General features: G+C 38.2%; 1 protein-coding gene across 2 annotated transcripts; it reads left to right on the top strand.

Annotated features, from left to right (window-relative positions):
* Positions 1–2,441: 2,441 nt before the first annotated feature.
* LOC111339855 (uncharacterized) lies at positions 2,442–10,505 on the top strand. Of its 2 annotated transcripts, none has more exons than XM_088760271.1 (4): positions 2,442–2,919; positions 3,048–3,435; positions 7,588–7,901; positions 8,701–10,505. In XM_088760271.1, exons 1-4 carry the CDS (start codon positions 2,866–2,868, stop codon positions 10,138–10,140), a joined length of 2,196 nt encoding a protein of 731 aa, XP_088616397.1. In that variant the 5' UTR covers positions 2,442–2,865; the 3' UTR covers positions 10,141–10,505. The 2 variants fall into 2 exon arrangements, with proteins under 2 accessions (XP_088616397.1, XP_022802315.2); XM_022946580.2 differs by having other exon boundaries at positions 2,447–2,919; positions 7,585–7,901.
* Positions 10,506–12,224: the final 1,719 nt, after the last annotated feature.

Here is a 12,224-nt window from a genome sequence, read left to right as displayed (position 1 = left end):
TTGATGTAATCAGTAAATTGATGTAGGGCAGGAAAGCCCTGCTGCCTGAGATCAAATACATCGTCTTGATATCGCCACCATAGGGACGGCTTTATCGGACCAGAAAACTTAGCTTTGTGATCAATTTCGCCCATGGTTAGATGGGCATAGCTACAAGCATTCTTCGGACCCATAGCTGTGCCATGGATCTGAAGAAAGAAATTCTCTTTAAAAACAGAATGGTTGCTTTTCAAACAAATGTTTACGGCTTCTAAAATACAAGTCGTGGATAGAAATTTGTTTTCTCTAGTATTCAAAGCCTTCCTTACTGCAGTGAGGCAGAGTTTGTTATCGATGTTAGGCGCTACTAATTGATCGATGTTAGGCGCTACTAATTGATCGTTCAAAGGCCCTTTTCTTGGATTTTGTCGGCCTTTTAGGTGTAGATTGGACTCAGAGGCCCTGTCAAGGGATCTTATTATGATTAGTATCATTTAAGGGCCCCTCCAGGGATTTTGTTGCTAATTTGCCCTTTCGGGCTCCAAAGGCCTTGTTTTGGGATTTTGTTACGGTTTACAGTTGTAGTAAAAAGTGGGCCTTCCCTTTTTCTAATGCTCGTCGCATTGCTTCTTTGCAATTGATTACGCCACTCATATTAACACTTTTAGTATTCTTATCTCTTAGTTTTTAGGATTTGTTTCTTGTATTTTGTCTATTGCGTTCTTTGTAATTAGGTTTTTTGTTTATTAGCACCAGTTCATTAGTCGTTATCTGTAATTATGTAATCATTAGCACTTCGATCCTATTTAAAGCTCTTTTTTTATTTCAAAAGTTGTAAAGAACTGAAGAAGGTCTCTGACCGAAACGCTTTTCATTAAAATCTTTTACCTTTTTTAACGTCAGAAGTTGTCCATCCTCGCAATTTTTTAAACTTTCTACGTTCGTGTTGGCTGTGAGGTTTGGACTGCGAATCTTTATTGATCCTCCTGGCGCGGTGCACCTTTGTTGGCCTAAGAGTTCCATTAACGGCTATATATATTCTGTATACGAGGGAAACCGTGACCCTGTACACCCCAAATAATCATACTTAAATAGAATAAATGTTTGAAAAGAAATTTGCCCTGAGCGGGGTTTGAACCCTCGTCTCCCTGTTAAACTAGTCAGGTGTAATGACCACTACACTATCAGGACAACCATGCTGGCAACACGGCAATCGAAGATGTGATTTACGTGATCGGAGACGTGGTCTCCCGATAAACTTAATTTTCAAGGTGACAGGGTAGGGGAAGCCTATAACCCCATATGAAACCCAGCTAAGGATCTATTAAAGATACACGAGCGAAGTCAACTTAGCGGATGACAAAGGAGGATCCAATTACAGATACAGGCTAATTTCAATTAAACAAATTCTGCATACGAGGGAAACCCTGACCCTGTACACCACAAATAATCATACTTAAATAGAATAAATGTTTGAAAAGAAAATTTGCCCTGAGCGCGGAATTTGAACCCACGTCCCCCTGTTACTGGTCAGATGTGACGACCACTTTAGTGAATCAGGTGTGATGACCACTACACTACAGGTGCAACTGACGAGCGAGGACTACCACACCCTTTCAAAACAGTTCTGTAGTGCGAAGTTTGAATTTTTTTCCCTATACAATTGATTACAAAGCTCCATGATTGTAGAGCACTCTCCGATTCGAGGATAAAGTTTTTTATGTTTATCCCTAAATTGACCTGACCTGATCTGTAAATGTATTTTAAACTCGCGCATGCCCGAGGCTTGGCCGGTGTGTTCCTGGAACCTAAAGCGTTTTCTTCTTTATTACGTCACGATGGTCTCTGAATCAGCAAACTTATGTAGATTTTGCAGAATGGTGACTGCTTATCGCTTGGGAATCAGCTACAGAAGTAAGCCAATTATACAACAAGGTCGGGTGATAGTATATTAGATCAAAATGATTTGCCCCACCACCAACTGATCGCATGCGCCATACCACAATTATTCAGCTTACTGTAATTCTTTCACAATGGTTTACAGTGGACCACAAGTTGTTAGCGAGCAAGACCACCTTTAAGTGTTTCACCCCCATGGTGAACGAAGATCGCATATCGTCCAGCTGCGCAGAAAACGTTTTGCATCATTTAGAAAGAGAGATACGATAAATAATTTTATACTTTTAAAAACCTCTGTCTAAGTTTGAATTTTAATTGTTGGTTCGGAATTTTTTCCGTTTCACGACGTTCATGTTCATCGATTTCGCTTTCAAATTGTAATATTCATTTTTATTTTTTCAGTCACTAAAGACACAAAATACATTAAAAATTTACAGCATGTCAAAGAAAAGATAATAGCTTTGTACTGTTTGGGTTCATTGTTTTATTTGACACTTCATTTTATGTTTGGCCAATAAACCGGCTCAGACGCCCAACAGATAATCAATTTCGCCTCCCACTTGCAACAGACGTTTTCTTCCTGTTCTACCAAAAAAAAAATATTCATTCGACACGACGATCGAGATAAACCAAAGAGATCGCAATTTTTTTTCTGTTAAAACTGAATCTCAACACGACTAACGATTACAATCGAGAATTCCGTTGCAAATTGCGGTGTTGCAATTTCGGAAAAGTCATCTATTTTTAACCCAGGCATTCAGAATGTTTTTCTATAAGTTCTTCCTGTGCATTTTTCCGGTAATTTAGCATTTTTGAGTAGAATGCATTTATTTTCGAATTTATTTAATCTGGATTTGCATCAACAAAATCTTAGCGACACATCGAGCGGAATTAGACTTCAGCGATCCTCTACGATTATAAATACAGACTTTTCACACATTGAATTTCTACAACGCGCCTTAAGAAATGTAATTTTTTAAAAAGAAGATGGCTTTGAAAGTCGTCAAGGGACTTCTACTCCTTTGTTTACTTCAGATTTTGGTAGGTCAACTTTATATTCAAACAATTTTATTGTTGACTTCACTTTTCAATTCTCTCCAGTATAATGCTTATGAAACATGGACTTTCTCTCAAATCTGATTCTTATATCGTTCTTCATTCATATTCAGAACGATTTCAATGGAATATATGGCTTGTCGAATCGTCGGCTTCAGCGACCGAAGTCTTTGAAAGGAAAATTATCCGATCATGAAAACTCTAGACTACACGAGAATTTGTTTGAGCAGCGCCAAAATATTCGTGGATCTTCCTTTCTGGGAAAAACTGCGGGCAAATCGCAACAGACGGAGAATTTTTTCAAAGCTGAAGACAATGAGGATGGAAATTCGCTGATAAACATGAAGAAATTTCTTAACAGGCCTTATCACGGTGGAGAATCGACTAAAAAGGTGTATTCTTCGCAGGAAGCAACACCATCATTTGTCCAATCGGTTCGAAGATTGAACAAGGACTATGTATTTCGAACCGTTGTTTACGACGACAACTTCAAGTCTTACGGTAAGCGCTAACGTATCTTTAATAGGCGAAAAACAATTTATCTTTTTTTTTATGATTAAAGATATAATAATTTCAGAATTCAAATTTTGTGTAAAGGTTAACTCAGATGAGGCTGAAACTCAGCGTGTCTGTGATTGATATCTGATTTTCCCTCGGGAAACACAAATAAATAATATGTTTCAAACTGAAATTGAGAAGAGCATAGAGTTCGCTGAGTATATCAATTTGTGGGGTTACGAAATTTGCCGAAAAAGCCCGCGGCGATTATTAGAGATATAAATATATCTGTCTGCCAAACGAGTGTCATATGTTATGTTCTTTTGTATGTAAACCGTGTTCTGTGCAGCTGGTATAGTTCTTTATTCAAAAGATAATAATAGTCGATCTGAAAGAAGCTATGAGAGCACACATACCACCCATGGAATTCACGGGGTTGTTTTCTTTTTAGTTCTGAAAAAAAAAAAAAAAAACAACCAAAAAAAAAACAACCAAAAAAAAAAAACAGAAAGAAACAAGGCGTGCTGAGTTTGCTCTAAATATCTTTTCCTCGTGTTATTTCTTTAGTCTTTGCTGTTTTTGACGAAAAAGTGTGTTACAACTAGAATCACATTTTATTAAAACAATAGTCACAAACCTGGTTTATAAAGATCAGTTGACTTAATTGTTTTTCGCCGAATTGAATCTTTTTACTAGCAATTCCACCAAAACCACATTCTAAACCGCTTCATTCGAAAACTAACCGTATACTTTACATTTTTTGTATGATTGATTTTGTTTTTAAAGCGATCACGGGGTGAAAAAAGCGAAATAAAACGCCGTTTTAGATCATTTTGATTTACGGAATACTGCAAAAATTTGGTTTGTTTTACTGGTGCAGTTACGAAATAGTCATATTGCCGGGCTTCAAGAGATGTGGCCATAGAAAAGGATATTAAAATTGTTGAAAAGGAAGACCGTCTCTACATTATCGTAAAGTATCGGAACTCGAACAATGTTCAAGGGAAATTCTCACAGGTCACTGTTTTGAGTTTCTTTGCTTGCAGAGTTTTGTTTTTCGTTGGAAAAAAATTCACTAACTGAACCGAGATGTTTTAAATCACTCATAGCAGGTTTGAGCATAAATGATCGATGTTAGGGAAATCTTTCAAATTAAACTATCAACGAAGAAACTAAAAATGTCAGAGACCCCTTGTAGAGAAAAATACTGTAACGGTGATTGGTTTAAAACAATCTTAAAGATATAATACACAAATTATAAATAAAATGAACGGAGAAAATCTAAATTGGAAAACAAAATCTGCGGGACAATTCCAAAGCAATCTGGGCGACAACACAAAAGGGAAAACATTGCTGATAAATCTCAGAAATTTCTTAATGATTATTTTCATCGAATTCCGGCTATTTTTGCCAATCTTAGAATTTTGTGAATGGAAAATCCTTGTAGACGTTCGCATGTTTCTAATGAACGACGGAATCAGTTGATTAAATTTTTTGGTGATGAACGCGTCGAAAAGAAACCATTAGATTGAAGCAAAAAAAAATTTAGAATAATGACTTTTTAAGAATTAGCTTTGGCTTTCAAGGTTCCTGATAGTTCTTCAGCTTTCAAATCTCTCCGAAAAAAAAAAAACAGAATGAGTGTTTTTCAAATAGAAAACTCTTTTATTAACAATAAGTATGATTTAATAGCCACGTCTGACGCACCAAAGTAATTTGTATCAGCGTAAATGATCGTGCTCGAACCGATGAAAACCATTCACGTAGTGCTTAATGAAATGTAGTTACGTCATTCAAGATGGCCTGCTTTATTTAAAAGTGCAGGATCAATATATCTCTCAATAAAAGGCTTATGTCATTCAACCATTAACAAAGAAAATTTCGTTCGAGAGGCAAACATCAAAACTAGATTACGTACACTCTCTGCTGATGGATGGATCTTTCACCTCTCACACCTTTTCCACTCAAACCGACTTATCTTGAACAAATTGCATTTGATGGTCGCGGTTTTAAACCGCACGTCAGAAAGCTAATATTTGCTTCAGTACAAGATATTTGATGATTTTCCGATAGATAACTTCTGATGTTGCATTCAAGGTATATTGGAAGCAACAATCTCACAAGCTTTCGTGTACCATATGTGCACGACCTCTTCGTCAAGGGAGAGCAAAGTCTCACAAAGAAGAGATGAAATATAGGATATTAAAATTGAGTTAAAAGTCTAAATTTCTCGCAAGAATAAGGTGGGTAATTCCTAGACAAAATATTTTGGCTGGTAGCTATAAAGAGGAGGCCAAATTAACTGACATATTGTCTGCAATCATAAATTTAAAGCAATCATATAAGCAATCATATTCGGAATTAAAAGCAAATTAATTTTTTTGTCTGTCACCGAATCCCAGTTAGTTCTTACATTTATACGTTTTTTTTCATAAAAATCCAATGAATGAGCAAAAGCAAAATTTACTATTTCCGAAAAAAAAAAAATTAAACTGATAACAAAACATCTGCATATATCGTAGACTTTGGAAATTTGATTATGTCTGTACACCACGTCCCGGTCCTAATTGTGAAGATGGAAATGATGAGAAGCTTGCAATAAGATTTTCCAAACTCTTGGGGAAAGGAAGTTAAAAGCATTTTTCAAAATGGAGAGCAAATATTTCGCTAACTTATTCAAACTCTTAGTTTATTTTCAAATCGTGAAAGGCTAAAAATTGAATTTGATACGAATGGAACCATGAATGTGAGCAAGGATAAATTTAAATCTTAACTAAATTTCGACGCTTGCTTATGATAAATCATTTTGCAAATTTTTAAATGGTTATTGTGTCTATTGTCTTCCACATTACTCGGTCTTTGGCACGTTTCAACCAGTTTTGATTTATTTTTTCCCTTTTCAAACAATTTTTACCTGTATATCCTTCGTCCATTTTTCAAGGTGTCATGTATAAGAAAGGAATTTCACAATTGGAACTAAATAATGAAATTATCTGGCAAGTTATCAAGTTACTCTTGTTATTAGCATACAAACCAGGGGGAACTTATGCGACAAAATTTCCCATATGAACGGAAGAGTCTTTCGTTTCATTGTATATTTTTGCTCAGTCTTGATTTATTTGTTTGAAGAATCAATAAAGTTATAGCTTCGTGTAAATCGGAATATTTCTCAGGAAAATGTTCCCTTTAATTTTTCCAGCTAGAAGAAATGCTACCTCGTGGTTTTGTTGACGTCAAGGCGTATAATTTGGTTGCGATGGTGTGTGATAAATTGACATATGTGGTAACACCCGGTCGCCTGGGTGTATGATTTTAGATGTTTGTCGGTAGGAAGTCAAATATGACCTTTTATAGAATTAGCTTTAATTTTAGATTTCGAGAGCGGGGAATAACACCAATATTTACAACTAACGATTACGAAAATATTGAGTGTTGAAGTTCCTTAGCGCTTTTCAACTGTGTCGAACCTAATATAGTATAGCAATAGTATGTTTTACTTCGCTCTCTTATCGGTTTAGAAAACTAGCGAAAACCTCTTAAAAACAGACACGACATGGTCACTCCTCCTCACCCACGCCTCAAGCTTTACTTTCATGTGAGGTTTTTTTTTCAATCTACATGGTGGATTTTTTTTTAAGTTTTGTGAATGAAAACCTCGAGCTCTGTACTGTTTTTCATATTCTAAAAGGTAATTCTTACTTTAACATGAACAAATAAGGCTTGATTGTGCGGCTTATAGATTAAACCGAAATGCAAGGTATTTTTCATTTATTTTAGGACATTGTGTCACTGTAGAGCATTTTACGATTCTGTATCGTAAAAGCAAAACGACTGCTGAGAGAAAGGAAAATACCACGAAGAGCAAATAAAAACTCCAAGTAAAAACAAGCCAACTCCAAAAGAGCGGCAAAACACGGGTATACGTAACCAAGTCGTGGTCGGATTTATTTTTGCATGCTATTAGCTGCGTGTGAGGGTGGGTAGAGTTTTCTGGACCAATTACAAAGCGAAGTTATATTAAGCAAAAACCAATCCATTCTCGGACCACTATCCAGACTCAATTGAAAACTGCTGTAGGAGGGGAGGTAACATTTAGAACACTATGTTGTCTTCCCGGGGATCCTAACAACATTTTCTCTCATTTCTCAACAGCAGTAGCCTACTCTCCAAAGGAACATTCAGAAACTAATTGGTACATCACAGCTGTGGCCGGGGCTGTTATTTTGGTAGTTGTTGTGGCCCTCTGCGTTCATGTCCCTTGGGGTTGCCTGTGGGGGCGCCAAAGAAGTGAACACGATGCCAGTTGTCCAATCGCAGCTTCAGAGAAAGGAATGTGCGGAAAATGTATGCTGCACAGAAATGAAACCACAAACAGCATGACTTATAGCGAAAAACCGCATCACGCCAGTGTTACCATGGCTACCAGCAACAAGCATCATCGAGCAAGTTCAGGGAGCTTTTATTCACAGGTAGATATCTTCAAATCGTATCATATTTTCCTGCGCTTATTTGTCATATATATGAATGGGATCGACTGAAGTATTATCAGAAAGTTAAAGTGACTGAATGACTGGCTGACTGACTGCTGGTTCCCTTTAATTTCGGATTGACTAACAGACTGATACATTTTAGAGGTATGTAGGACGCATGTTATATATGAACATTTATGTAGTAATGGCCTCGATGATTCTGGAGTTCTCTGTAGCTTAGTAGAAGAGCATTAGAGTGGCCGGGGAACCCGAATTAAGATCTGGCGTTCGATTCCTCTCGGGAACTCAACATTTCTATTCGTCTAACGCTTGAGACGAAAACAAATGACATTTATAACATAACCAAAGTAAAGCGCGCGCTCTGATTGGTCAATTTAGCGTCCCCCATTTGCCCATGGGTGTACGCTGCTGATGTGAGCAAATGCAAAGACTATTTTTACGCGCGCGCTTGTTTTTTCTGGTCGCGTAAGATTTGTTAAATAAAAGGGAACTCTTTAGCTACAATGTATCAATGTTAGGTTATAAAACAAATGGTAAACACCACAGCGTACACTATTGAGTTATGGATGCACTTGGGAGGTTTGCTAAGCACTCAAAAAGCTAAAGTCGCTCTCACGCTTCTTTCGTGCTTAGCAACCTCCCGCGTGCATCCATAACTCAATAGTGTACGCTTTGGTGTTTACCATTTGTTAACTAGAATGTTTCTAGAAGTTAAAGAATCAGAAGGCAGAATCTCCATCCTTGTTTCTGCTTTATCTATTTGATTTCTGTTCCGCAGAACTCTTTGCCACATAACACTAAACAACATGGGAAACTAAATCAAGCCAAAAGTAAAGTATCAAGCTTGTTTAAGGGATCACACGGAAGCCACTTTTACGAGCCTGCAGGATATCGGTACAAACGCCTGAGAACTACAGAAAAAAATGAATCACAGCACACCAATTATGAACCTGAATGGACGAGTATTGGTGCCTTTTTGAATCGAAGACCCAGCAGTTACGGAAGCACGAGAGAATCTAAGGAAAAATTTGTGGATCGCTATGGAAGACGGTCACGTGATTCACTTGACGCAGACGACGAGGTGGTAGAGTACGCCCTAAAACTCCGGCCCCGGAGACGGCAGATGATAGAGCTGCAAGAGTTCCCCCTGGGATTTTCAAAGAGCTATCTAAACATCGACTTAGAGTCTGACCCCGGGGTTGTTTTTGACCCGTGCCGGGATCAACTGCGCAGGAAGAAGACCAAGGCTTCCGAGAGATTGACTTTCTCTGACTCTGATTTAAGAAAGCTCTCCTGTATGGACAAACTTGGAACGTACAATGATTCGGAAAATCTGTTTGATGGTGGAAAAAAACGGAGGAAGAGCAGTTTGAAAACAGGATCTAGAAAAGGAAAGTCAAATGCAAAAGTTGTGACCTTCTTTCCATCTAACTTGAGCTACGATGCACAATTTGTTCAAATTCTCCCAAGAGACAAAATGGCGGAAACTAAAGAGGGAGAATTCGAGAAACGTTTCATTTCTCTTCATCGCGAACCTCAAAATAGTTTATCACGTATTGACACCAAGGCCGCACCCAGCCTCAACCAGACCAAGGCTGGTTTTAATGATCTTAGGAAAATCGCTGGGAACACAAAAGATGAGTTTCCTTTCACTGACAGCCAAAAGGCAAAAACCAAAGAACATGCCATAGATTGCGACATGAATGTGCAAAGTTTCTACATGGAGGATAAGAGAGATGAAATGCTACAAACACGTGACTGTGCCAGCTCCTACATTAATTACGGTTGCAGATCTTCCACAGAAGTCTTAACTGAGTCTAAAGAAAAACTGACTGGCAATTTTGAGTCGCTATCAAGTTCATTTTCAGATTTGCAGAAGAGTGATCGCGTTTACAAGCCGGAGCCATTGGCTGGACTGCTCTCCCCAGTTCGCAGAGCAAGTCCAAAGAGAGGTACCAGAAAGGATATCGTGACGTCACAGGCTGCGGGAGACTTGGTCTGTGTTAGTTCATACGTACAACCGCTGAGTTTAGGAAGCCCCAAGAGAGCAGCGTCTAACGGATGCAATATCTATCAACCCCAACTTGATGATACGAGGCCATTTCAATCCCACAAATCACAAAGTGACTTTGAACAGGAGATGTTGCGCATGGAAAAAACGTCATGTTATGATTCCCTTCAGCAATATCCAGAAAAGGAAACAAGAACTGAGAGCTGAAAGGATGTATCATGAAATCATAAGCTGAATTGAGTTGATTCAAAATCGATTTACTCAGGCTAACCGCATAATGCAAATTATCGTGTTGCGAAAGTGTGACCGTCAGTGACTTTGCATTGTAGACAAAAATTATGACGGGCTATGAGGATTATTTTTCCATTGACAAATCTCTAATTTCAGTAGCCATTTTAGAGGAGATCTTTCTGGCCCTGATCAGCTGTAAACGATCAGAAATTACGATCAATTTAGCAAGTTTCACAAGTTCTTACTCATCAGGTCTGACTGAGACTTAATGAGATCCAGCCATGCCTAGATTCAGCTGGAAGGGACCATGAATGAAGAATAAAGACTCACCTTAAAATTTCGCCTCGACTTTGTTGTTCTATGTACGTACAGTTTTGAATGTCCCCTCGGGTGTATTGCCTCCACATCTTGAGCTTATTCCCATTTGTGCTTTAACCCTCTACACCCTAACAACAGCCTGCAACACTCAGAGACCAACCCTCAGGGTCTTAAAATAATTGAGGAGAATGTGCTACCTTTCTGTAATATCAAGAAATGGATAGATCTCCTAGTCTTCTCGGATAAGGACGAATAAACCGTAGGTCTCGTCTCTTACAGGGTTAGGGGTAGGAGACGTTAATTTCCCACGCACGAGATTACTGTGTGGTGGATGTCCTCCCCCGGGATGGGATGGGTGGGTGTAAAATTGGCCCTGAAAAGCCCTATGGGGGAGTAGTCAACTAACGTATGTATGTATGTATGTATGTATGTATGTATGTATGCACATTCCCCATACTGTTCTCTATACATTTTCCGAAGTGTTGACACGGGAAAGTTATGAGTAAAGGGTTAATACAGGGTAAGCTACTGACAAAATGGCTAAAGTAGAATCGATTATTTCACACAACAACAACAACTTCAATATTCATATTGCTCAAAATACATGTAATAAATGATCAAATGCGCATTACATGAAATTAAATTATCGACATTAATAAGTTATCCAGAATAAATAAAAATATTATAAAAAGGCAGTGGATCTATGAAAATATAATACATACATAGTATAAAAAATAGTCCTAATACAAAGCTAACTAAAAAGAGGGTCTTTAGTAATCCTTTGAACCTATTAAAATTATGCTCATTTACGGTATTTGTGATGGTAACCCATTCCACAATTTAGGTGCCGCAGCTAAAAAAACCGCGGTCTCCCAATGTCTTTTAGTTAAAGTTCTTGGCGTTTGAAGCATGATTCTCATTGCAACACGATCTTAAATTGTATCTCTTTTCTTCCTTTTGGCTAATGAGTTCTTGTAGATATACTGGAGCTAGTCCATAAATCGCCTTAAAAGTAACTGTAATAATCTTAAATTGAATCCTAAATTCTACTGGAAGCCAATGAAGGGTACGTAAAATTGGTGAAATGCGATAAAACCTTGGAATCCTAAAAGTAAGTCTTGCTGCGGAATTCTAGTCTGCAGTGCCGGCGTATTTTGGGCGCACGAGTGCACATTTTCGTATTAGGCCGCCATCTTAGATTTGTTAACTGTGGAGGATTGGGGCGAGGAAATATTTGCCGAGGGAGTAAGTGTTAAGTGGAAAAATGGGCAACGGGGAAGAGGGAGGGGAAGGAAACACTGCAGGCTAGCGGAATTCTGGAGCCGTTGTAACTTTGCTATTTGTTTAGCTGGTAACCTGTACAAAATACTATTACAATAGTCAATGCGCCCAATTATTAGGGCATGGACAAGTGTCCGGGTTGCGTGGTTGCTTAAATATTTTCTTATTCGTCTTACATTTGTAATGTAAAAATAGTCTCTGCACGTGTTCTTGATATTAACTTGAAGACTCATGTTACTATCTATCCATGTCCCTAAGTTCTTTACCGACTGAACAGGCTATACTTGAGTGTCCCCTACTGCTGCAAGCGAGTCAATATGAACTTTGGATAGTTGCTGACGGGTGCCTATTATTACAAACTCTGTCTTGCCATCATTGATAATCAGTTTGTCTCACAGCATCCAGGCTCTTATCTCATTTACACACCGTTCCATAGCAACAATGGCATCCTCGGTACTTGA

This window comes from Stylophora pistillata, chromosome 5 (genome assembly GCF_964205215.1).
Source record: "Stylophora pistillata chromosome 5, jaStyPist1.2, whole genome shotgun sequence".
NCBI classification, from domain to species: Eukaryota; Metazoa; Cnidaria; class Anthozoa; order Scleractinia; family Pocilloporidae; genus Stylophora; species Stylophora pistillata.
The sequence above is the reverse complement of the archived record's forward strand: the minus strand, read 5'-3'. Positions and strand labels throughout refer to the sequence as shown.

What these genes read in the sequence shown, in the direction of transcription:
- LOC111339855 (XM_022946580.2), top strand. Translation starts at nt 2,866, where the DNA reads ATGGCTTTGAAAGTCGTCAAGGGACTTCTACTCCTTTGTTTACTTCAG. An exon ending in TTTGTTTACTTCAGATTTTG is followed by an intron (nt 2,920 to 3,047) that starts GTAGGTCAACTT and finishes ATTCATATTCAG; the next exon opens with AACGATTTCAATGGAATATA. An exon ending in CGACAACTTCAAGTCTTACG is followed by an intron (nt 3,436 to 7,584) that starts GTAAGCGCTAAC and finishes ATTTCTCAACAG; the next exon opens with CAGTAGCCTACTCTCCAAAG.